The 27,753-nt window shown below is 36.1% G+C and overlaps 2 protein-coding genes across 3 annotated transcripts in view; one reads left to right on the top strand and one right to left on the bottom strand.

Moving 5' to 3' along the window:
- LOC142339788 (neuronal acetylcholine receptor subunit beta-3-like) overlaps window positions 1-523 on the bottom strand; it is a 50,281-nt gene extending 49,758 nt beyond the window's left edge. Inside the window, exon 1 of one of the 2 annotated variants that reach the window (XM_075390049.1) lies at window positions 443-523. The gene's annotated coding sequence lies outside the window, so the exon portion shown is untranslated. Of the gene's footprint in view, window positions 1-309 lie in introns of both variants that reach the window. The other variant, XM_075390048.1, reaches the window with a different exon arrangement.
- Window positions 524-6,010: 5,487 nt separating this feature from the next.
- On the top strand, window positions 6,011-24,411 carry LOC142339133 (uncharacterized). Its single transcript, XM_075388882.1, has 5 exons — window positions 6,011-8,053; window positions 13,802-14,118; window positions 14,727-14,986; window positions 22,039-22,900; window positions 23,500-24,411. Exons 1-5 carry the CDS (start codon window positions 7,267-7,269, stop codon window positions 24,331-24,333), a joined length of 3,060 nt encoding a protein of 1,019 aa, XP_075244997.1. The 5' UTR covers window positions 6,011-7,266; the 3' UTR covers window positions 24,334-24,411.
- The last annotated feature ends 3,342 nt before the right edge of the window (window positions 24,412-27,753 follow it).

Here is a 27,753-nt window from a genome sequence, read left to right as displayed (position 1 = left end):
ATTTTCCGACACATTTTCAAGCCTAACATTGACATTTTTAGCTCGTCTGCCATCGTCATCTAGACAGGTAACCACAAAAAAAAGAATTCAAAATCTTGAAAGGTTCTTGCAAGAAAAATAGAAGAATCTTGCAAGAGAAAAGGAAGAACTATGCATTATCTTGCAAGAATTCTTGCAAGATTCTTGCAAGATTTTGAATTCTTCAATCACTAGGGTATTTCATAAGCTTCAAGAAATGACCCGTAAAGTTTAAAAAAAATCTTTTTTCCTCTTATCATTTTAACCTGAATTGCAATATGTTCGCTCAACAAAAATATGAAAATGTAATATTTTTGTTTCTGTTATAATTTTGATGCGCGCTGATCACATAGCAATCAAATGAATATGTAAGATTCGGAAAAAAATCAATTTCACAATAATTTTGCGAGTTTTGATAACTAACACGTTCACTCAGCCGCTCTGTCGATCCGACCATTAAGAAATTTAATCAAACATATCTGTCAGTTGTTATGGCACTTTGCTGATTGACGTTATTTAACAAAATGATTAGATGGTCTGCCAAGAAAATTTTAAGTAGAACACTATGTAACCAATATTTCACGCTAGATAAAAACTTAATAGCAAAATCTTTCACTCTTATCAAGGTAATCCTTTGGTTTTAAAATTAATCATTCCACTGAGAAGAAAACTGTGCTGTAGTTAAGCAACATAAACTGATCTAACTTTTAAAACCAATATTTGTATGGGATTTGAAATAGAACACAACACATGAATTGATGTTCAAGGAGAGACCACTGAAAACATTAACTATTTATTTTCTGACTGATTAAAACACAGATATTCCAAATTAAAACTGTAACTTTTAATGCTATCCAATTTTTAAGACTTTTCATACGATTTATTAGAGCCCTATTGTTGCAAAATATCACATCAGACATTAAACACAAACAAAATTAGCTCAAATCTAGTCATAATCAAATCTACTAATAATCAAAAGTAATTCAATAAGTTTTATTTCAAAATGCGTAAATTTGCTATCGGAGAACTTTCTGAAGGAACATCTTTAAGTTTCAGCAAAATTTTTATTTTTTTGGAAATAATTTTCATTAAAACTAGGGTTAAAAGTTTTTTCCGAAACAGTCAAAACACAGAAACGTAATTATCTTTTCAATATAATAATTTTGCTGTTACCGGAAGCTTTAATACAATACGCTTCAACTAATGCAACCATTATTGTTATTGTGGTATTATCCCAGTGAAACGAAACTTCATACAACTTGATAAGACATGCATGATGTTGACATCTCTTGCAAAATTTGAATCATTTTGACAAGAACTTGAAAAACTAACATTTCATGGTAAATCTTGATAAGATCTTGGAAGATCTTATCAAGATAAACCAACAAAATTTCCTGGCAGATCTTAGATGTCCGTACATATCTTGACGTTTCTTTAACAGGAATCTTAGCAAGTTTTATCATGCGTTTTATCAAAGAAGACTTTGTATGTAAGAAGGCTTGAAAACCTCTGTCTTCAAGAAGCAACCAGAAGAGGGATTGATCCATAATGTTTCCATATCATGTTTTCTTCAAAAGTTAGATCTATTAAAATTTGCGGTAGCCAATCAGATACAATCAATTATAAAAACCTACTTCCAAAAATGAGATAAACTAACAGTTAATTAAGTGAGATATCAAAAATGAGAATTTAAAAAGATGTACACAAATTAGTAGATTGAAATCAAAAAAGAGAGATAAAACGATAAAATGAAATCTAAACAATAACTGATAATAAACAGAAATACTTTATTTGATTAAAATTTGTTAGAAAATAATGATCAGTACGTGAGCTAACAATGATCTAAGTTCTGGTAACTGTAGTAAAATCTTTTTTTGGACTTTCTGACAAAAATTTTTAGCCGTCGCCTCCTGTGAGCGTCGAACATATTATTCAGACCATTATCAGAATAAATAATTATATAATGCGTTTATATGGTTGTATTAAAAGACAAAACTTTTTGAAGCGGATTATCCTCCCAGCGTCTCAGTTCATCAAGCTTATATCAAATACAAATTGATTCACCGATACTTTGGTGCAAATTATGGGAAAAATGACAGTCTCTTTATGGCCTTCAAAGATTTGAAGACTATCAAGAATTTATGTTTTAAGTTCAACTATTCGGCGCATGATCTTGTTGTACAAACGTACATTACCACTCATCTGCGTTTAATCTGAAAAAACAACTCGAAAATAATTGCTCTGAGCAAGGAATTTTGTTTGTTCCTCTTGATGTTGAGTCATTGGGTGGTCTGTTAGTTACTCTCAAGAAAGCGTTAAAGCGCATAGCTCTGTTAGCTGACAGCAGGAATTATCAGTCGCAAGGACATGCTATTGCTTTTGATAGATTGGCTCAGTCGGTTTCCGTTGTGATTGTACGAGGTTCGGCTTCAATGTTGCTTGCACGAGTCCCGTAACCCCAAGTTTCGCAATATTTTTGGGCAAATTCTATTCTGGGCAAACTTTGTGAACTCCAAGTCTTTTGAGAAGTGTCACCCAATGAGAGGGGACCTTCTCTTTTGTAAATATTGTCTCACCCAACGAGCGGGGAGAACATAAATAATTTTCAAGAGTTCAATGAAGATTGAAACGAGAAGAATTCTGAAATTTAAGGAGAACAGGACTGATGTTATAGAGAGCGATTGAGAAGAATGAAGAATTCTTCAACAAAAAAACACACTTATTTGAACCTTTATTGAGCAAAAACTTTTGATCCCGAATCAAAGTTTGATAACAAAGATTTGCATTAATTCACATTTCACTTCACAGAGGAATGAGAGCCCAGAATGTAAGAATTCGCAAGCCAGAATTAAGAGTTAACAAAAATAATTAACGAGAGTTTGATTTTTCTCATAGAGCAAAACCAGACAAAGAGAATTTGCCTCCTGGTAGTCCTTTTGTTACCAAAAACTCATTACTTAATTTACATAACTGCTTCTAGCCACCTAGAAATCAGTTTTGTTTTATTAGTTTATTTGAAATAGTGATATAATCTCCATACGGGAATTAAATTACATTTAGATATAAATACCAAGTCAATTTTATGATAATAATGATAATAACATTATATTTCAGACAATCATAGAACGGAATTTGTTATTGAGGACTTCAAAACTGTCATCTGCCATTGATAATTTTCTTTATTTTCTAATAAAGGCTTTAAACTATGAACTTGATCATAAAAAACCACTACTCCTATCAGAAAATTTTCCAAAACTTCAAAATTGTTGATTTGAGCTTGCCTCGATTGCCCTGACAAGGTTTACTTTAAGCTTGGCAGCTTCAATGAATTATTAACTCTCGCATTGAAAACAAATGCTCCTATGAAACGTATTTTTTTTAAATTGATAAAGATATAGCAAAATCTTCAAACTATCATCTTTTCAAAATACTCAAAATGTCAACCTCATCAAAACAGAAAACTGTACATTTAATTTTAAAATTTTTGAAGATTTCAAAACAAACGGTCCCGCCAAAATGATTCCTTTGGTAATCATTTAATAGACACTTTAGAAATAGCTCATCTAATAATTAACAAAATTCCAAGATTAGCTGATCTTCTTAAAACAATGAAGCTATCAACGGGATACCAAACTCTTTCACGAAAAAAAAATTATTTTATTTGCTAAAAATTGCACAGTAGAAGTTGATGAAAAACTAGAAGACTTCAAGTATTCAAAAGCCATCTGGGCATTCAATCAAATCTAGCAGGTTTAAGAGATGGTTGCGGAGTACTTGTACCACCATTGCAAATATTGTCAACAGTTTCATCGGTGAAAAGAGTTTCAAATATATTTAAAGCTGCTTATGTTACTGCTCTATTCACAAATAATAATTCAAGATACAGCCAAACTTTCTGAACTCGCTCTCTATCTAAGATTTTAGGTTTAAAGAATCGCTGAGTTTTTGCATAAAGAGATCTGATATCTAGAAACGCAATCTCTTTTCAGAAGAATTGTTAAATAGTTGACGTTTTTTTGGTTCACCGAGTCATTTCAGGTAGTCGTAGACAATATTAAAGTCATAGTAGCTGCCCTTATCAATTTATTGAAAGCAATTGGTTCTGTGAACACCATTTTTTATCCATAAATTTAGTAAGCTGGTCAGATTTTTGTATAAATTGTACGTCATTGATTTCTCAGAAATGATGCCGATTAAATGATAAATTGTTCAACTGACAGATGATGATCTATAATAACAGCAAACTTGCTTGATGAATCCAGAAAAAATTGAAAAAAAGCATCAATTCATTGAAAATGCATTCATTAAATCTAAATGATAGAAAAACTGAACTATTTGTAAAGACAAAGAAAAATAAAAACAAGATGGGACATTCAATCAAAATTGGCAGCAAGATAACTCAATTTAACTCTTCTGTTAGCATTTAGGCAGATGATTGATGAGTGCAAAACGTTTTCCGCTATTCAAAACCGCTGTACTCGACTATTCCTTCATGGTTTTTTTTCTCTTTTCTTAGTCTTCTACTTTTTTCTGAGCTGAACATCTATCGAATATAATAAAAACTGATGCTATCCCTTGACAAAAAAGTGGGACAAAATTTTTGTCTCTTTTGAAAATATTTCTATCTCTAAATTTTCACCTCTGGAAAATGTTTAGTTCTAACCTTCTTACAAGACAAAAAAATATAGCATATATGAAGCATCGAAAAAAATGGGCAAATATCAACTTTTTCGGGTACCAAAAACGAAGTACTCACAAGTTTGATTTTTAGCTAAACTATTTCCTTATATAATTTGGCATCCAACAGTTTTGATTATGAATAATGCAAGCACTTTTTGATTTACTAAAAAGTTTGTCAAAACATTTTCTGCAAAGAATATTTGCCAACATACCATGTTTCTTGCATGTGCATTTCTCTCGAATTGATTTAGAATACCTCTTACGTTGATTTTTTTGTCTCCTGATAACTGTACAATTTTGAGCCATATTATTGTGAATTCAAAATTTACTCGGATGTTATTGCGCTACCAAATGTAGCATCCTAACATAATTTTTAGGATACTTTTTTTTTACTTGTTAAGCGTTACGTTTTTGCAAACAATGCTTTTTACAAAAAAAATGACAAAACATACTCCAGTACAACAGAAGCCAATCACATGACTCATTTCACTAAAAATTTAAGCGTTTTTGCAACACTAATTTCTAATTGCCTATCTTTGGTTTCCTAAAATTTGTTTCAAGAACTGCAAAGATCGAAAGGTTTATAAGCCTGACAGACTACAATTTCGCTGTCTAAATTTTCATTTTCAGAAGGCCTTCGTTTCAAGACATTTCAGAACACTATCCAGACCATTTTTGAGCCTCGTTGGGGTTAAAGAGACGTTTCATGTGTTTTTAGGCAGCGTGACCTCTTCAATATCAACATAGTGTGACAATTACACATTGTTGTTACAGTGCTGTATAAAAAAAACATGCAAAAGATTTTTCCGAAAACAATCCAGGAAAGATTCTACATAAAAAAATTTCCGTTAAATTGTGGCGGCAAAAAGTTGGCAAATTTGATTTTTCAAGATCCGCAGTGACGTAAAAGATTTAGTGAGACATGTTATGTGTATTTTGGCATCGTGACCTCTTCAAAACCAACATGTTGAATGGCAATTACATTGTTGTTACACTTGTCATATGACCTAACTGCTCTTTTTATAATCCGCACACGCTTTCAGCTCCTTTTTTAATGTATGCAGGCTTCACGCTCAAACAATATGCCTGAAACCACCTGTGCCGAATTTGTTCATGTATTTATTCCCCCTCCACAAAATGAAAAGACAACACAAACGTGAATTAAAGAAAACTCCCACCGTTGAAGCAGACACGGCTATAATGCTTAAGTCGTTATATACCATTTACCATTTCTTGATTTGGTTCCCCATATTTTTGGGAACAGCATCGTTTAGGATATTAATAATTCACAGGCAGCGTCTTTTGCAGCGTGTGTGTTTGGATTACTCCCAAAAACGCTGGAATTACACTCGATACTGAAAAACGCGTAGTGTAATCTGTAAATCCGGATATATTTTGGGAATATAATTTCAAAGCAATTTACCGGAGATATATTTTTGTACAATCTTTGAAGCAGATCATAGCGTGTATATTAATTATTGACTAATAAAATCGATTTCATCGGTGTTATTTTGTGTTGATTTTTATGAATTCGTATTTACTTTGTGGCCAAAATTGCTCCCCGCTATTTTTGGTTCAGGAAATGAAACACATAAAATTTGAATGACAGTACAATTTTTCCTTTATTTCAAATATATGGTTTTTGATGAATTATTGACGCAAAGGCTCGCAAGTTTCAACATTTTGTTCAAACATTTCTGAAACGTTTGAACGTAATTCATTTTATTCAAACGCAGGTCACGTCAAAACATGTATCATGTTTCAGTTAAACTTTTTTTTCAATCTTAACAGTTCAAAGAAAATTTATCACTGGTTTTACAGTCACGACTTATACGACTTTATGCATGATAGTCGAAATCGCTTTTAGACAAAAGTAAAAAGACGAGCAAAACTTTTGTTTTAGCTGCAGAAACAAAACAAAGCTTAATATTACATATACTCTTTGTTCAATTTAGAGTACACTGGCCAAGTTTAGAATACTTTCTGTCAACGTATAACTTTGGTATTACTTTTGTTATTGTTATTTTTTGTGCTTCACGAATCTGAAATGACGAGAGGCTGTATAACACAAGAAAAGGTCTCAATTATGGTTGACTTCAATCGGCACAAACTCTTACAAACAATTCACATTGCCGTTTAAAACTCAGATTTATTCTACCAATTTTAACCAATAAAAATAACCAAATAAAAAACAACAACTATGGCCCGCAGTTCCAATCTTATCTTCGAGCTTTAGTTTGAACAATAGCTGGCTTGCTCAAGCGAGAAAACAAAAGCTTCAAGAGCTTGAACAACTCTTGACGACTCTTAAACTCTCAAAATTGGCTCGAGAACTTTTACATAGTCACTCTGAGTTGAAAGTTCTGAAGGCTCATGGTTTAATTGCGGTTTTCAACGTTAGTTTGGGGTTGGTTCACGTCTCAAATCTCGGAGCTGTCTTTTCGACCGCAATCAGGACCTTCATTTGTTATTCGGATCCCAATCAGCCTCAATTTCGGGAAAAGATCGCTTTGTAATAGGCGGCTGTGGACAATTTTCAGATCTGACCAAATTCCAAATTGTTGAAAAATGTCGCAAACACTGATGGCATCTCCAGGCAATTTCGGTCAGCAGCAAAATTTGTTCAAGCCCGATCCGGATGTTTTCTTGGTTGACATTCCAAATAAGGACAAACTAGTTGACGCTCAATCACCCACAGCAGCGTGGCGAGCAGCCGCCAGCCAATCAGAGTTCGTTGATGAGAAAGCCGAAGACGAATTAGATGATTCGCTGACAAGTTTAAATTGGTTACACTCAATGCAAGGAGGAATTCAAATTGACCCAACGTCCGAGGTCAAAAAAGAACCGAGTAAGATTGTAAATCAAAATACAGACCTGACTGAGGATCGAACCGCCGCCGGCGGCTCAACTGCACATAGCGATATTAAATCTAATGCCGATTTTCTGAGTCAAGTTGGAAGTAAATTGCCCGGATTTCCAGTCAAAGGAGTGGCTAAAACCGCAACTCGAGCTCCACCCAATCGGAACAAAAACTTGATAAATTTTGCTGCCGCTTTAAGTAACGCGCAAAATTTTGTGACTGTTTCACCTCAACGAAATAATGGTAAACAAAACGCGAAAGGCGCGACAAATGAAAACGCGGCAACGACACGACCTCTTTCTCAAAAACCCATGTCGAAAAAGATTTCAATCACGACAATACCTGCCAAACGAGAAGTTACCACAATTGTCAATGGGAATTTGGGTCTGACGGCAAATATGGGGTTGAATCGAACAGTCGGGTTAGCCAATAGGAATGCAGCAAACTCGGGAGGGTTTGTTCCGGCTGTACTGTCACGAGGAGGATCTGCAGAAGGTGATTAATGAATATTTTCTCTATGTTAAACAACCGAAAAGGTTCGTTTCTAGCGACGACTAGTTATAGGATTTTCACATCTTGAAACATCGTGTAATATTCTCGCAAATGGTACTGCTATCTTGGAAAACGATCCAAGTTTCCCTGGTATAGCAAGATTCTTGCAAAATATTGCAAAATACGCTTATATTTTAAAAGATTCTAGTGCGCGAAGCTTATATTTTGCAAGATGCCACAATTTCATGATTACCATGATAAATTCTTACGGGCTCTTGAAAAAAAAAATATTGAAAAGTTTGCCCAGAAACGCAGCCTACAAATTTCGCCTAATAGGGATAAGATAAAGACTCTAGATTTTCTGGAAAACCATTTTTTCCAATTTTGGATCAAATTTTATACAGGCCATTCAGAGATTTAAAAGGTGAGCAATATGTAAAATATTTTCTGGGTCATTTTTTCGACTCGGTTTGGTAAAAACAGAAACGATATGCTCAATTGAGTTTTTTGTGGAGTTAAGGTTGGCGGACTGATATATTTGACGTAGAAAGATATGAATTATATCATTCGAAAAACTGACAAGCGTAAATATATGGAGAATTTTTTTTTCCAATTTTGCACGTTTTCGTTCACTTTTCAACTGAATGATTTAAAAATCAGCGGGATTAGCAGTTTTGTCATTAAAAAATATCAGGCTTATGATGCACTTTCTCTCAGGCTTATGATCCACTTTCTCTATGATGACATAATTTTCTCAAAAAATCACATCGAAGTGGGTATATTAATAGAAATGGAACATTAATAGAAGTGGGAAGGATTTATTGTTCCGACCCCTCTTGAGGGGGGGGGGAACTATATACTCAAATGGGTTTTTTTGTTCAGTCAATTTTGGCCGATCGATATATTCATCGTAGAGAGTTGAGACTGGTATCATTAGAAAGCTTGTCCAGCGTAGAATATGGAATTAAAAAGATTTTTTGATTTTCGCTTTTTACAGGGAGTTATCGAGGCTTAAACTTTTGAGAAAATAGAGTGAATTCCGTTGATTTTGTTCACATTTTTCGGAATTTTGACAGAAAAATTTCGCCAATCTTGCTAAAATTTGTTAGAATTTTTAAAAAAAATCTTGCTGACTTTATGTTTAAGGACAAAAAAATACCGTCGGCTTCTTCTATTTAATTTCTTTGTCAAAAAATCTGGCTAAATATTTCAAAATCCAGACTTTTTCATCAAAAATAGCACGAAATAAGTTTCTTCAGTCCAATTTGATTAAATTTGCAGGAAGTGCACACCCAAACACCACTAACACAATCTTTGTAGATTCCAGTGGGGGCAATTGCGACTTCAACTTACGTTGAGAGAGCTCTGTAATTAAAACTTTGCCGTTTTTTGCTAACTTTAATCGTTGATTATCAAAAACGCAGCATTTATGTTTGATTTTTTAACAAACAAAACATCTATATCTATGACATTCGCAATGTTAGTTCTACTAAATGTACAAACAGCATTAGCAGGGCTAGTTTTGGACCATTCTTGGACTCTTACGATCCAAAAATAATTTGGATTGTAATCAGTCGGTGTTTTTTTTTTAAAAAAATTGATCTTTTTTTCTGTTAATTAAATAAAAGAACTTTTCAAATCAAAGTTTACTAGTTATAGGTCTTATTGGCTTCTTAATTAGCTCCGAATTAAGGCATCTAATTTTTTACTTGGAAGCTTATGGTCGTTTTGAATTTTTAAATTTTTGATTTTTAAATAAAAAATGGCTTATTGAACTTTGCCTCCATTTTTTTCTTACTTGTCAACTTTTTGCTTAGTGTCAGCAATGAAAGAATGCTTATTCCTTCTAATGAATTCAAACTCAATCTTTATTGAGGTTTTACGCCTCAAGTTAAGGCGTTCTGGATTTGATACTACTAGATTTTACATTTTTTTAATTTTCAGCTTTTTGCCCATTTTTCATGTCTTCTAATTTTGTCGCATTATCACGTTATTGACAGTTCATATATCACATTATTGGCGTTCAATATAAAGCACCATCGATAATATTAAAATTCAGGTTTCGGTTTTAACGTCTTCGACACTACTTTCTCGAAGAATTATTTTGAATTTTTTAATTTTGTTTTTAACTGTCGTTTTTACTTTGTCTTTTCAGTTGTATGAGATAACATGTACAAGTACCCCGTCGCATTGGCTTTCATGGAAGAATAGATGAGCCGGTATTTTGATATTAGTATATAGCTTCTGGCTTTCATGACTTTGAAAACAATTGTTTTCCAAAATAAAAAAAATCAAATTAATTTCGCAATTTGGTTCCTTTTTTGTCTGTTTGTTACTCAGTCTCCTTCATTACAGGCCAAATATGACATTATTGTCGTCAAAAGAAGGTGCCAATAGCGATTGGTATCACAAAATTTAATGTTTTAATGAATTCGTTCTGCCTTTACTGGCTTCGACACAGGTTTTTCACACAAAAAAAATAATCTAATTTTTGATTTTTGTCATATTTGACGTTCGTTTTATAGACGTAAGATATAATCTGGATATTTGCAAGTTTCATGGGCTCCCTTTGGAAGAATAAACAAACCTATTTATTTGTTTCATTTTGTAATTAATGGCTTCCATATCTTTGGAAATAATTTTTTGTTCGAAAAAAAACAAGTGTTACCTAATTTTGCCTTTTTTTTCTTTTTTGTCTACTTGTTAACTAGTTTCATTAAAGAGAGGTCACATAATACCTTATCAGTGTTCGAAGAAGGTGCAATCAAACATAGTTTGGGGGCCAAATTATTGCTTTACGGCTTCAAAAGCATTTTCTGGCAAATTTTAATTGATTTTTTGTTTGTTGTCTATTTGTTGTTCTTTTTGTAACAGCATACACAATGTAATACCGACAGTTGTTAATCCTCTTCTATAGAAGCATTGGTATTTGTTAACCTATGGGATATTTTAGTTGATTTCTAATGGTTTAACTTTGAATTTAATTGTTTTAAATAATTATAAGTGAATTTTTCAAATTTACTGGTTTTGTTCTTTATTGTCTAACTGTTACAAAGCCTTATTATGGAAAGGTCTTATATCTTTTCTGGCAAATTAAAAGTTATTTTGTTTATTTTCAGTTTTATCTGACTATATCATGACTTCTTTATTAAGTTTTGTTTTATAAAACGGACATAAAGTTTTTTATGTAATTAATGTTTGTTGTTGTTGTTGTTGTTGTTAAACTTTGCTGATCGTCTTGACTCGCTTTCTGAATTTTGACATATCTCAATAGTTTAATGCATCATTTTTTACTCCATTGAGGTATTTGCTTTGAAGGCTATCTTTTTGTTCATGCAACAATTTTTTTTGAAAAATACTTGAACTTTTGGGTTTTTCTATCTATTCTTCATTTGCTGGAGAATTATGTCAAAATTCTGGAACAGCGTGGTCTAAACCTTATGTGTCGCACATTACCGAGCCTCCTTGTTTTGAAGGCTCTCAGTTTGTATAATCAATTCTTGTTGAACAATTTCAGTTTCAATTAAATTTCAGTTTTATTTAAATAACAAATGTCTTTTACGGTTTTGTTCTCTTTAGGAAACAAACATTCATAGGAACAACACCTTTGAAATTAATCCGAAATATTTTGTGGCTTCTTTCTCGTTCAAAGTACATATTCCCTTATAAATAAACTCTGTGGAGCGTTTTGATCTTGCAGAGCAGGACTATATTTAAGTAGAAAAGACAGCTGATCAAAGTTATTCCTTTATCATTGTTTGTGCGTCTGTTTCTTTTGAAATCTTCTTCTCGTCACAACAAATTGAGTTCTGATATATATCAACAATTTGTGAGGACAAATTTTTATACTTTTTCGCTTATCTAACCGGTAGTGCGTGAATACCCGGGTCGCGGTTTGTTGGTGAATTTTTTTAAGAAATGCAGTGAAATGCAGTGAGAAAATAATTTTCACCGCGTATTTCTTATTTCTTTCTTTGCGGTGAATGAGGTCAATTGCGCTGAATTATTTATTTTCACCGCGTTTGCACTATTTTTATAAGAAATCAACTTCCTTACACGGGTTTGAATCTCTTACCTCCTGCATGCCTTCAACTTCTTATTCCACTGCGCCAACTGTCATTTCCTTCTATGATATTTCTCGTGAATTTAAATCAAATTCAGTAAAGCAAATGCGGTGAATTTTTGTGAAATGCAGTGAATTTCCTGGTGAATTTTTGTAAGAAATGCGGTGAAATGCGGTGAAATTTTTTTTCAACGCATTCACCGCTTTCACCGCAATTCTTACATTAATTTGCTGCCACAAACGTCGATGCGGTGAATTTTTCTAAGAAATGCGGTGAAATTAATTTTCACCGCTTTAACCGCAGTCACCGCATTTCTTACAAAAATTCGCCGCATTCACCGCATTTCTTACAAAAATTCACCCAAAAACCTTGACCCGGGTATTATCTTGCCATTGAGATTCGGGGAAGACCATTTGACGGAGATCCACACGTCGGAGCACCACGTTGGAGCATTTTTTTAAATAATTGAAACATTTTATATTTCCAAAAGCAAAATCTAAATTTCGATTCAATTGATACCTTGCAAGTTTTATCTTTTTATGTGCATAATAGTTGCTATTGCGACCGAAGATCAACCAAACTTCTTGTTGATTTTTACAGACATTTTTTGCCGTGAATTTGTCTTGTCTGTGCATTGTGGTCAGCTAAAAAACAAACTTATGTGTCCTTTGGTTTCCCTTTGGTTAACAATAAGTGTTGAATTTTTGTTTTGACAATACTTCGTGATTAGTTTCTAGATTTTTGTATCAAATTTTTATCCAACTCACGAAACCAGAACTACTGATTATTTTTTCAATTTGCAAAAACCTGCAAATTTATGATGAAAATTGGTTTTTTTTTTGTGATTTTTGAAGTTAGTAATAGTTCTAAAAAGTTAAGTATATTAACAAAAAACTGTTATTTCTCTCTCTCTCTCTCTCTCTCTCTATCTCTCTCTCTCTCTCTCTCTCTCTCTCTCTCTCTCTCTCTCTCTCTCTCTCTCTCTCTCTCTCTCTCTCTCTCTCTCTCTCTCTCTCTCTCTCTCTCTCTGGCTTTTTCGTTTGTTAGCTGACGATTTTTTATCCAAAAGATCAAAAAGTTGGCGCTAAATATATTTTTACTCAGTGTTGCTCTTGCTTTCGCTTTCATTGTAAATTTGTTTGTGATAGGCGATCGTCCTGGTTGATTTTTGTCAACCGATGCATAATAATAGTTTATAACCAATTTGATTTTACTGCTTCTCGCTATTGACAAATTAAGCAGAGCAAAACGTCATTCAGATTTGAAACAAAATAATTTTTAACACTCCGTCTGAACAGTACTGTTTTTGTGAGTGGGGATTTGAGATGTTCGACAGTCCACATTTGCAAAAATGAAAAAACTTTTTATGCAATTATTTCAGATTAACTTTTTTTATGATGACATCACGTTCCGTACCAAAGTTTAGTTTCCAAAATAAAATTTTCACATTTTGTTGCAGAAATCAAGCCTCTTAACAACGGACATCAAAATGTGATCATTATTAGACGAGTAGTGTGCTTCTAGTCGATTTTATAGCAGATGTAACTTTTTTACTCCTTTTTTGTAATTTCATTCTGACGATATAAATGTTTGAGGCGCCAGCATGATGTCGGCACTCTGCGAGATGGAGCTCGGATGCATATTTAAGGTTAAATTCCGGAAATCTCTCACATTTTAAATGTTTCAGGAAACGAGTTTGTGCCTTATCCAATGACCAACATGGGCAACCATCAACTCCTAATTCGATCAACACTTCAGAACTTTTCACCACAATTGAGCACTAATGCGAAGGGATCCGATGCTGCTCAGCTTCTGGATGACCCAGACGTGTCAAAGTACAAGTACAACCACCTGATCAAACCCCCATTTTCATATACTACGTTGATCTGTATGTCCATGAAAGCGAGGGGTGCATCTTTTGATGGGAAGATTACGCTAAATGATCTGCTGGCTTGGATTGCGGATAACTTCTCGTACTACAAACATTCGGACCCTGCTTGGCAGGTTAGTAAAAACTTAATCTGATTTGTCGTGAATGGAAAGAAATGTCATAAATTATACTGTGGATATTAGAATTGTGGTAAAACCGGCGCAAACTTAGCAGACTTGCGCAAGAGAACCAAAGTTACAAAAAAGTTACCACCACCCAAAATCAAGTTCGTGTGGTGAAACTAGTTTTGTTCCAGTTGAGCATTACTTTCTTTAAGCCAAAGAACATAAGCGATAGGTTTTGCTGAATAAAAGTAACTTTTAAAGAGCTGCTCGATGTTTTTCTGCAAATAATATAATCTCATTGCAAATAAATCATTCTCGCATGTTCTCTCAATGAATACCATGACCCAATATAGGTTTGTGGTGGATTTGGCTCGCGGGCAGGTGAAGGGGAGTCCCATGCGACCAAACTAATTGACGTGGCAAATTTTTGATCGCGCCGTTCCGTCCGGACTTGTTTTCTTTCAACATTGAAGTCACGATTGACCGGAAATAAATCAATAATGAGCACAAATGCTCCAAAGTTCACACACTAGCTGTATGCAAAAAGAACAATTGATTCATGTCAAAAGAAACACAATACCGTAAAATAAACAGGCAATTGCAAGTGTGTGTTTCAGAACAACGTCTACCACGCATTAGCCACCAACAAGTGCTTCCAAAAAGTAGTCACGGGTAATAACAGTCCGACATTTCAACAACAGCAGCAACCGCAACAGACTGTGGCTGTGATTGGAAGTTTCCACGAAGAGCTGAACAGTGGCAACTCTATCTGGAGAATAGCCCCAAATCACCAGACAGAAGTGGACATGATGTTTAAGAAGAAGAGAGCACTCCAGCACCAGCCATCAACGGTCAATGGAACTCTCAAAAAAGCTAGGTAATTTCCATTGGGCCACCAAACGCTCACTTTAGCAATTTTGGGGTTGTTTGGGGGAGGGGGCTTTGTGGGCAACAGTGACAAACCTCGTTGCATTTTTTTTTACTTTTTAACCGGATAGATCACGGAGCAAAATCAACAAGTTAACCTTGGACAACATCGGCAAAGTCACATGACATTTTTCACTCATTTTTACGGATAACGTAAATAGTTTCCACTATTCAGTGTATGTATTTTTTCGCCGAATACCTCAATTAGCACTAAACTTTATGGCCCGCGAGATAGAGATATGCTATGCATCCAATTTAGAGACTTAAAACTTCTTAACAGCAGTTACGTGGGTAGATGTAAAACTGCAAAATTTTTTCTTAATCACCAATTAGGCTTTGTTTCATTTTTGTCGAAATGACATATTGTTGACATGTCAGGGAAGTTAAACCATTTAATTATTGACAGGAGTGACGGTTTGGACAGTAGTTACCTTATGCTAGGATAATAGTGATAAAATATTGTCACCGAATGTTGCGCATGCTCGAAAAAAAACCTCTTGGATTATAGTGCAGAAATTTCAAACTTCGAAACAATTTTCAACTTTGTTTTCCATTTGTAGCGATTACGCTAGTTCTGTGGTCTAATTTTTGCAGTTTTTTAGCCTTCTTATCCCAGTTTTCGCTTGACTGATTTTTCGTTTGACCCTTTGAACATTTCGTACTCAAAAACGAATAAAACTAGCAAAGCCCGTAGGGTACTAAGTCACTAAGTCATCCACCCTCCTTCCCTTGTTGATTTGAACCCGCTAACTTTTGGCCTTCGAACCTTACCCCCATCGCTGGAACCCCCCAACTCCGCCCCCCCCCCCTTAATACTAGCATCCCTAAGCCCCAGCTGGCTACTGAAGACAATTAATTTATTTGATTAAATTGGTTTTCAGAAGCTAAGGACATGTTATCCTTTCAGCACAAACACATCAATCAGTTCCAACAGGTCATCAATAGGCTTCAAAGAAACCTAGTCTAGTGATGACTTGAAGCAGTTTAAAGGTACTTGACTAAAAGTCAAATATCTCCAAATGTAACAAAATTCCACTAGATGACAAAAAACGGAATTAATAACCAACAAAGAACTTAAAGAAATAAAAATCAGTAAAATTTTGAAAGTAGTTCAGCATTGCCTTGAAAGTAACATTGGAAACACATATTGATAAAGTTTTCCAGTTTGTTTCTGTTCATTGTTTTTATAATTTTTACAAAAATTGGGCTCACAGTTAAGCATGATGTTGAGAAATTTCCCCACCCTTACACAATAGATTTGGAGATACAGCCAGTTTCGTAATTAGATGGTTTGATGGATCTACATGTATATCTCGGTTTTGTTACCTTCTCAAGTTCAACACAAGTTTTTATTGATTTAATCTCCTCTAGTGGGCTCTCATTTCTCAAAACAATGACTAATAACTTTAATATTTCTTTCAGATGCAGTTCTTTTACAGTTAGAATCTGACTGTGTTCCCTCAGAGCACGAATTGAATCGCGATTTCTCAAACCGCATATAATTCTAACCAAATGACTCAAATTATATTCCAGGGGCTCTAGGGCTGTTATGCACGCCGTGCTATGCAAAGACACAGCACATTGAACAATTGGTTGTATATACAATTTATGGTAAAACAAAAACTGTTAAAAATGTCAGCAATTTTCTCAAGCGATAAAATGAACTTAAAAATTTGTTCAATTTTTCATTTAGGTATTGAACATGCTCGGTACACTTCAAGTGATTTTCAATAAAAGCTCCAAGGCACTTTACAAAAGGTCTTCGTTCAATAATTCCATCAAATATTTTTGATAGGTGGAATAGTAGCTTGATTTCTGCTGTTACTTCTACTAAGAATCTCTTCAACTGTTTTTTTACAATTTATTGTCATGCATTTATTATTAAACCAACCGGCAACAACGTTTACGCGTTCCTGGTAATGTATATTTTTGTTCATTTTGTTCTGCAGAAAAACTGTGTCATCGGCAAATAGAATAATATCAAGATCATTGAAAAATTGTGTGCTCCCATTTAGATATAAAATGAAAATTAGAGGTCACGGAATTGAACCATGTGGCACCCCAATTTCATTAGTTTTCCATGATGATAATTGATTACCTATTTTAACTCTCTGACTTCGGTTTGATAGATAGGAAGACATGATTTCTTGTACTGGTCCTCTGAAGCCCAGATCAAGAAATACATTAAGCAGATGTTTATGATTCACAGTATCAAAGTTTCTCGTAACTTCAAAAATGTAGCTCTTTTTGCTGGATTTTTCATTTCCCATGACTTTTGTATTTCAGAAGTTAGCAAAACCAGAGCGTTGATCGTGGAAACTTTTCTTCCGAAGCCGCATTGTTTTTGAGAAAGGAAGTTTTTGTCAAGACAACTGCCCATTTGAGCGAACAAGATTTTCTCAAATACTTTGTTGATTATAGGATGTATAGAAACAGGCCTAAAATTGTTTGGATCAACAACATTTCCCGACTTTTGAAGGGGAATAACTATAGCCTTTTTCAAACATTCTGGGAACTAGCACTTCCTGATGCAGTCATTATATAGTACTGTGAGCACAGGAACAGGCGAAAATTCTAACTTTTTGAGATTCAAGTTATTAACACAGTAAGGATCTTGTGAAATTTTGTTGGGCAATTTCTGAATTAATTTTGTCGAAACTGTTTTGTTTACAAAGCTTAATACCATTGAGTTTATTGTTCTATTTCATCTCATTATTAGGTTTTGACTTGTGGAAGTAGGTGTTTATCAAATCCAAATGCAGAGAAAACACTGTTGAACAACTCGACAGAGCTCTCGTCGACGCCTAAGGTGGATTTCGAGTTTCTTTCAACTACGTGGGTTGCCTTAAAGAAATTTTCGTTTTTTTGCGTCGGAGTTAGAAATTTATTTGTATACTTTAGTTGGAATAAACCGTTTTATGGTATCCTCCACGAGACCATGAAACTTTATAAAATCCATTCATTTAAATCAACATCACGGTAGCGTTCATCAAAAAATTTTTTAAAACCTGATTTAGTTTAAATTTTTTTTTGTCAAAATGGACGAATCAGTAAGTGTTTTTCCAGACACAGTAAGTGTTTTTCCGTCATAGTGAACGGTTGTTCTGTATCCGATTGTATTTTGCGATTAACGTGGAACAAAACTGTGCAATGGTCAGTGATAGTAGTCTTGATGTTAGAGGTCTCAATGTCATGACTGCAAAAAAGTTATATTATTGCTGCTTTTGCTAGTGGATGTCTCCCTTGTGCTGCCATTTGTTTGACAATTACGCAAGTCAAAAGCAAGTCAGGTTTTAACTCAACTTTCTCGAGGCAGTTTTGAAGTACTTCTGTATACTTTTATGGGTGTGTTCGGTTTCATGTATGTGTTTATGATTAAGAGACTCCTGTTTTTGATTTTAAGTTGTAGAGACAAAATCTGACGGAAATTGTTTCTGTAGCTAGATACTTTTTGCCCTTTAATATTTTTTGTATGTAAATTGCAACTCCTCCTCCTTTTCGTTTCTCTGTTACATGCAATTAATTTTAAAACATGTATTTTAAAACAATGTGTGTCGCAGTTTTCATTGAGCCACGTTTCAGTTAAACAATTTACTAAGCGTTTAACATCTAATGCTGATACCGTTACAACAAACCCGTCAAAAATACGTTTTGATCTCATATTTTGAAGAACAACTATTCCTTCATTTGCGCTAATAATTACGTATTTGGACACAAAACAATGTTTCTGTTGTTATACCTTCACCCTGAGTTGCGGAAAAAACATAGACAAGAATCCTTATACTTACAAAAATCCCATCCAAACAGAAATGAAAATAACACAGTTTAGTAACATGTTTAGTAACACAGTATACATGCCAGTTTAACTTTTTTTCTTTTCCCAAAAGCTGCAAATATCGCATGCCTTCAGTCAATTAAAAAACCGTAAAAAACTAGAAACGTAAATTTCACGTAACGAAAAAAATTCAACTCCTGTGTATATCGCATGACGAGAACCCCGCCACTGAATTAATAAAAGTTAAAAATTGACGTAATAGACCAAAACAACAGCAGAAGAAGAAAAGCTGCTCTCAGAGCAGCGAATATCGCACGCTTTGAAAAAAAAGAAGACAAAGATGTTTTTACTCAATTAATTGTTTTTAAATTATCAGAGGGGGAACTGATTCAAGGCTCCACTTAATGTAATAATTAAGTATTAAATTTATTAATGGAACTCAGGGGCAGATAATTTCAAAACACAAATCGTTATGTCCGTAGTAATGCACAAATCATTATGTCCGTAGTAGTATGTCCGTACTTTTTTTAGCATGAAGTGTTATTGCAACTTCAATCGGAGCCATCGTCAAGATCAATTTAACGCGTAAATTATCGTTTGCTTCCAATATATGATTTTTTAATAGCTCTGGAGTCGACATTTTCCAGCTCTTGGATGTTGTTCACAGGCACATATGATGTTCAAACGTCACTTTTTTGACAAGAACTGATACCCCGCAATTTTTTTGTTGAAGTAAGAATTTTTTTTGGACGCTTCAGTTTTCAGCTCCGCGTCATCTTTGGGAAATCTTTCGTTCATGAAAATGTTTCTGCCATTAATGTTACTCATTTTTGTTTCTGTTTTCGCCGACAGCTATTAATCCAATCTTTTTCTTTGAAATAGATGAAGTTGACAATAACCGAAGCAAACAAACAATCCTGTGCCCCGGTTTCTGGGAGAATATGACAGGGTTTAACTCTATCTTCAGATAAATTAACTCCTAGATAATCAAAAAAATTCAAAATGTTACCAAGAACGTGTCTTCCATCATTTAGGTGGGTTGCAAATAATCACAAAATCTTTGCCTGTATAAAACTCTTGTATAGCCTCTCCTTCATTTCATGTTGTTAGTTTTCAAAATTTTCCATTTTATGTTTTGCAAAAAAACTTCCGCAGTCAAACCTGTGATTTTTTCTCCTAGGTTATCAATTTGCTGTTGAAAACTTGAACAACCCACACCTGAGGAAACGCTACTGGATCATTGCGCAGGGATGTTGTCCATTTTTGTCTGAAATAACTAACTTGCTGTCAGGGTAACGGCATAAACAGAAAGATTAAGCAAAGTTTGTCATAAAGAGATAAGAATGATAACAAACAATATCGATGGATTTGGGGGATGATTATCAGATCAGGGTATTTTGTTATCTGTATTCTGTCCCTACAATACCTCGTTTTCGTACAAAGGTTAAACGTCTTCTAGATGGTCATGGCAAAACTTTTGTCTTTAGTGAACTTTGAAACTGTAAAAATTACGTAAATAAAATGTTTAAATACGTAACAACGTTTTTTGTTCGTTGGTGACGTAAAAGCGAAATAATACACGCAACCGTTTTGAAACGTTCGAATTGTCTTCGCTCGACAACCGCTCGCCAATCGTTTGAGAGACATTGGCCCGACGATAGTCGGCTATGTTCTTTCAATTTCTTTAAAGTATGTCATTTAATTTTGACCTCTATGGTTTCTGAATCTAGTAAGGCAGCAATAAAAGCAAAACTAACCAACAACGTTCTCGCAGGATATAATTACCGAATAATACGTCGAATAATTGTATACTTCGTAGTAAAATTACACTAACTTTTCCATATTACATTTATTCAACCATCTAATGTGGTTTTGGAAATTCAGTATTTATTTTTCCCTCTAACACAATTTTATGTCAAAACTGCAAATTTATTAGCTAATCTTAGCTAACTGAGCGTTTCACTTGCAAAAAACCTGTATCATACTACGCTATCGCAACTTTAAAGCCAGTTGAAAAACCACTTTGACTAAAGATACTACATCAGCCAATCACTGTAATTCGATAACTTTTAACTTGATTCAAACTGCTTTCAAAACTGATCTAATTCATTTTTTTTATTATTGGGAGGCATCCATGTTTACATGCAGTTTCACGACCGGATACTGAAATGACAACTGAATTTAAAAAACTCTCATGATAGATCATGTTGGCACAATAGTTTTAATGAATAGTGCAGTCATGCGCAACTGTATCTTAAGATACATCAAAGAGCAACTATTAAACGAAAATCAGTCCTGTTGACATGTATATATTTGGTAGCACAAAGATGATAACATTTGAGCTATTTTGTGACATTAAAAACTGTGGTTTTTGGTAACCTCTGTCGTTTATAAGTTTGCGGCAATAAAGTTTTATTGAAGCAGATTAATCTTCATTGATGGTGGTTGTCGCCAGCGAGAATTACCTGCCACCAATATTGTACCGTTTGTTTAATGATATTCAGTTTTTTTTCTACAGAAGCAAAGTTTGAAAGTAACTGGTAAAATAAAAGAAACTTGGATATTAGATGATTCTTTCGTGTTGAATTATCATTCATAATATTACCATAATAGACTACCAAAATCACAGTGCTTTTGAGTTTAAATTCCGCAAAATTTGATGCAAAATCATTGAAAATATGCAAAAATCGAATTAAAGGAAGTGAAATAAGTCATAGGGTTATGATAGTTTAGGTTTCATTTCAAGATTTGTATAGACAAAAAAAGAGAAAATCTACGTCATCGCAAAACAAAAAAAATTTTTTAAAGAAAAATCAGACTGATTTGCTATTTTTTCTCCCCTGTGAATGAATTTTGAAATTTGTGTTTGAACAAAGATAATTTCAAAAGATTAACGCTCTCACAGATGCGAACATATGCCATTGTTCACGCTTGCTCAAAATCAGACATTGTGAATAAATGTGATTGATATTTTCAAAGTTAAAGCAAAGTTCAACTAAGTTTCCTCACTGCATCAAAGGTCCACATATACTTACAGCCCTAATCTTAAAACGTGGCCATCTGGGTGATAGTGACTTGAATTTCGCGAGTAATTTTAGTCGAGCAATTATAGCTTTTGCAATGAAATGTGAAGCGGCAAAAAATATCATTCGATTGTTTCAATTCTGACTCATTTCTGCATTATCTTAAATTTTCCGATTAAAACTGTCATACGAGAATATTTTTAGGATTACTCAAAGTGGAGTCATTGATGCGAGCGCAGTGATACAAATTGGCCCAAACAGTCAGAGTGCCCCAGCGAGAAGCAAACGGAAACAACTGGTACCAGAAGACCACGGCAATCTAGCCAGGCGATCTAATTCATCCGGACCTATGAATTCCACAATTGCCAATAATAGCCCAACTATGGTACAACTTGGTTATAATAACCAGCAACAAAGTAATAACTTTCCTAATAACTGCCTACCCGCGTCTCACTCTAACCGTAGATACGTGACGAAGCAATTGATGAGCAATAATTCAGGTTCCCGAAACGAAAATGCGAACGCTCCTGTCAATGACTTAGAAGGCATTCCAGTTATAAATAATAACCAGATGGTAACTAACGGGTTATCAACTGTCAATAGTTTGCCAAACCAGCAAAAACACAGCGCAGGTACGAATAAGCTTCAATCTCAATCTAGAAATATACCGCAGCAACAGTTACAACAAACCAGTGGTACGAAGTATTCGGCTTCGGCGCATGATTCGGTCACGCAAACAGTTAGAGCGTTGAACGAGTATGTACAGGGTTTGCAGAAATCAGCAACAAGCAGTCAAATGACCGAAACGAGCGCAAAGCCGATAGCAATGAAGCAGCAAACAAGTTCTCAGCTGGTACCGGTCAACAGTCGAAGTGAGGTTCAACCTACAGCAATGAGCGCTCCAATTTACAATGTGAATGGCAATGGAAATACTTCTTCTTGTTCTCTTCCGCCACTTTTGGGTGGGGGGTTAGCTATGTCGAATGGGATAGGCCACACAGACAATATTTTGGGCAATATGGGACCCCAAAACCCAGCAGAATATGCCGATGCACTTCAGTTTCAGGTAATTTGTACACCCAAATTACTAATTCGCTTAAAGCCTGGTTTGCATGAGCGGATAAAGTCATTTTTTGGATCTTTTCCGTTTCTGCTCCTCCCCCCAAGCTTAATGGGTGTCCCCGATGCACGTTCTATATTATTACAATCATTTACTATGTATTCGCACATGCTCTGTAACTGGCGGGTACATAACGTACTGAGGGGGGGGGGGGGGTGAACGGAAAAGATCCTTTTTTTAAATCGACTTGCAAGAATAATTTTTTATCAAGCATGTCACTTGTGTGTGATCGAAGCATTATGAGGAATGAAGTATTCTCGAGCAATGCAAGGCTCTATACAGAACTCTATACAAAAGCTTTTAAGCTTTTACATGCAAAAAACTTTATGGTACGATCCGAGCTATGAAAACGGCTACTTCATTTAGATTTAAGTACCTGCCATGCAGAAGGTACCGGATTAGGGCGAAGTTATGGAAGAAACTCGAGTACTAATATGTTACTTTAGTGACGACATTGCATTAATTTATAAGATGACGTAAAAATCGTTAGAAATCACGTAAGATATGAAATGTTGAATGAATATGGCAGGGTGGATTTTTTTCAGGAAGAGACGTTGGTGACTGAACAAGACTGCCTCCTCATGAACTTGACAGAAGACGACATTCTGTCCCAAATAGACGACCTATTCTTCGACATATCACCCCCACCTCAGAGCAACCAAAATCTAGAGAACCCTGAATTTGACCCTCTTAATGGGCTAATTTTCGACAGTAATCTTGACTTTTTTCCAGCCAGTTTCAACCATAATCAACCGCCACAGCAGATACAGTCTCAGCAAAATATAACAACACTGCCGCCTAGTTTCGGGTTCGATCCTCAGCAAGGCCAAAATCCACAAATGAATGAAAATTACAAAAATTTAGCTGTAAGAGGTTCCAAAATTGAGCCTCCTTTAAATTGGAGTCCCTCGCCTAGAAACTTGCTTCTTCAAGACAATTCCAGCATTCCAAAAGGCGTTAAAGTCGAACCAAAAGATACAGATCTAGCAGCGAGTGGTTCTAGCTGGCTACAATGCTCTCAGACGTCACTAAGTTTGTCCAACAATTCTGATTGGCTACGAGATTCTCACGAGCGAATCATGAAAGGCGGGCAGCTTTCGGAAGAGGAGTTAGAACTTAGTGGTCACGGACTAGCAACCCGGACCGTTCTTAACACGAACAAAGATCAACTGAGATTTGTGAATCAGAACCAAATGGGGGTTGAAAGTCGTCAACCGAGTTCGACAATTTTACAAACCGAGAAAATAGGCAATGTACCTCTGCAATTGAACGAGTCAATGCTCAGTCAAGACTCATTTCCTCAATTTATCAACTCAAGTAATGAGTTCAATTCCCCAAGGATGCTGGATTTGTCGTGCTTGCCAGAACCTCTAGCCTGAACTGTCCTTCTGTATTAGATCAATAAAAAATCGTCAATTAAAATTGTAGATACTGCCATATTCAATTTTTCCTGATTTCTTTTTCAAAAATAGAAAAAGTACACTATCAGTCAACTTGCGAAAAACCTCAAGAACAATATGAAAAATTTAAAAAGGAGGAGATTAAGCTAAAAGCAGGCATAAATTGAGACAACCATATTTCGATCCAGTAATCGTGTTAGAGGATCAATTGGTCAAATCGGTTTTTGCTACTCCAAAAGAGCCATTGCTATTATACAGGTTTTATTACCACCAGAAGAGTCGTTATCGTTTTCTGTATTGATGATTTGATGTAGAGAATTGGAAAAGTGTCTTTTTACTATCCGAAGAGAAGTAGTCTTGATGTCGCATCATTTCTTTTGATTGAAGATATTGTTATTGTTGGAGTGTATTTGAAACACAGAAAATTACTACACGTGAAATCTGAATGTTTGGGTCATAAGGCTAAGCAAAATTGAAGATGTTGGGTTATGGACTTTCGCAAGCGGAATAAAAAGCGTTTTTAACTAAGCTTCCTGACACCCCAGCTGAGTGCTGCGCCACGTCCATTGAGCTTGAAGTAATAGCCCGTTGTTGATTTTCTGTCGTTCACGTCTCCAGACAAGTCTGCATCACTTTCCCCCGCTAAATCATAACTAGCCTCTTTTGTGTAAGTAAGTTTTAAACCTTTTGAACCTTGAAGATATCGCAGAAGTCGTTTTCCGCACATCCAGTGTTGATTGGGAGGTGCATTCATGTGTCTGGACAGAATGTTGACTATGAACATGATGTCTGGCCTCGTCTGTTTGGCCAGATGCAGAAGTAATCCAACCAAGCTTCTGTAGATCCTCTGGTCCACTTCTTCGTCTCCGTTCTGTGCTGTCTGAAGTTTCAAATTCAAATCAGCTGGAGTTCTTGAGGGTTTGCATTGATCCATTTGAAACCGCTCAAGCATTGTTTCTATGTAGCGTTCTTGGTCGACTGTGACTTTGCCCTCTTCTCGTCTGTTTCTTAGACCCAGAAACCAGTGTAGTCTCCCTCTGTCTTCCATGTGAAAGGTTGCTTCTAGTGCCTTCTTGACATCGGAGATCACTGTCATACTTCTTGATGCTACTATGATGTCGTCAACCCAGACCAACATGAAGGTGTGATCCTCTGCCTCTGATCTTGGGAACAAGCAGTGATCGTTCCTGCTTATGGTAAACCCCTGTCTCAGTAGGACGTTTGCCAGCTCTTTGTACCAGTTGTTAGCAGCCCGTTTCAAATCATAAATTGATTTATTTAGTCGACACACTAACTTCTCCCCATCTGATCCGCATTTTACAAACTCCTGTGGTTGATTCAGATACACTTTTTCCTCGATTGGTGAGTGCAGGAAAGCAGTCTTGACATCAAATTGGTGCATCACATGGCCCTGCTTCGCTGATAGCTGAAGTAAAATCCTGAATGTCTCTGGCTTGCAGGTAGGCGCAAAAGTCTCAAAGTAGTCCAGTCCTTCCACTTGTTTGAAGCCTTTCGCCACATAGCGAGCTTTGTGTTTGTCCACTTGACCACTGGGTCCCAATTTCACTTTGTAGACCCATTTGCCCGGTATGACGTCCCTGTCTGTGGGTGGTCTCACTAGGTTCCAAGTCTCGTTGTCTTGGAGTGCCTTGACCTCGTCCTTCATTGCCCGGTGCCACGAGTCCCAATCGTCACCTTGCTTGGCTTCGTAGACTGTTTGGGTTCCACATAGTCGCCCTGAGTCACAGCAAGATGGGTCCTGACTTCTCCAAAAAATTGCGGAACATTCCTTGTTCGTGGCCCTCGTTTGGGCTCTGCTCTGTCTGCGTGTTCCAGTGCATCTTCATTGAAGCCAACTGTCTCTAACTGTGAAAAGTTTTCTGTGTCACTGTCTTCCAGTGACTCTGAGTCTCTTTTACTCCCTCTTGTTGCAGTAGATCCTTCATCTAGTGCTGTTTCTCCATTATCCGAGGCCTCTTGTCTGAGTGTTGTTTCTTGAGTATTCACGCTCCCGGCAACATGCCACTCCTCCTTTATTGCAGTAGATGTGTCCTGTCGTTCTGTGTTGTCATCGTCTTGATGACCATCATCTGGGTGCCATATTCCCAGTTCCGACCCATCATCTAGTAGGTCAGCCGTTTCTTTTTTGTCAGGGATTGAGCCCACTTCAGATTCCTTGATGATCACATCTCGAACTGCCATCACCTTGCGTGTGTTGGGTTTTTACACCAGGTATCCGTTTTCTCCTTCAGTGTAACTCACAAACTTTCCTTCCAGTGCCTTGGGTTCAAGTTTGCTGACTTCTCTGTCCCTCTTCCTCATGAAGACTGAGCAACCAAAAATAGATAATTTACTAATTGGAAGCTTAGGTTTTATACCTCTCATCAGCTCTGCTGGGCATTTTTCTTCTCCTCGTCTCACAACCAAGTTTCTGATCCTTGCTGCGTGACGAATTGCTGCTCCCAACATCATCTTGGGAAGTCCTGAGTCAATGAGCAAACATCTTGCCATCTCCAGCAGTGTCCTGTTGCACCTCTTAGCTAACCCATTACGTTGTGGCGTCTCTGGTATGGTCTTCTCCTGTAGAATGCCTGCATCTAAGCAGTACGTCTTGAACTGCTCTGAGAGAAACTCCTTCGCATTGTCTTACCTCAGCTTCTTGAGCGTCCCCACACTGAGAACAAGTTTCTTCAGGCCAGCCAATGCTTCACTCTTTGCCTTAAGCAATTCCACGAACACAAACATCGTGTACTGGTCTGCAAACGCTATGTAGAACCGGAACCCGGACAGTGACTCTACTCTGAAAGGTCCCACCACGTCTGTGAACACCCTCTCCAGCTTCTCTTCTGCGTGGGTCTCTGCCACTCTTGGTACTGGAGTCTTTGTGATCTTGGCCAATGCACACACATTGCATACATCATCGAGTTCCCCCACTGTCTCTGGTGCATTCCTGACCACATCCGCTTGATTCAAATGACTCATTCGTCTGTGCCACTTCCTTGCACTGTCAAGTTTCACGCTGTTGGAACTCATCTTGAATTCTAGAACGCTGCAGGGTAAGTAAAACAAATTATTTTCTTGTGTTAGTTTTACCCGAGTTTCCTTCTGGAGTTCCATGCAGCTGTTTCTTCTCTCGAAAGTGAAGCTATGTCCCCACTCCGTGCATCTTGAGACTGATAGGAGGTTTGAAGAATAGTTCGGCACAGAGAGAACATTATTGAGTTCGCATTGGAATTCCCCTTTGTTTGAGGGTATACTGATCCTCACACAGCCACTGCCCACCGCTCTGGAAGCCTCTCCGTTGGGATTTCTGACCACTGATTGAATAGGCACAAAGTCCGAGAACGCATCGATGTTCGTCACTATGCGACCTGTACAACCACTGTCCACTAGCATGCC

This window comes from Convolutriloba macropyga, chromosome 5 (assembly GCF_964194025.1).
Source record: "Convolutriloba macropyga chromosome 5, txConMacr16.3, whole genome shotgun sequence".
NCBI lineage: Eukaryota > Metazoa > Xenacoelomorpha > Acoela > Convolutidae > Convolutriloba > Convolutriloba macropyga.
This window is presented reverse-complemented; position numbering and strand designations above follow the sequence as displayed.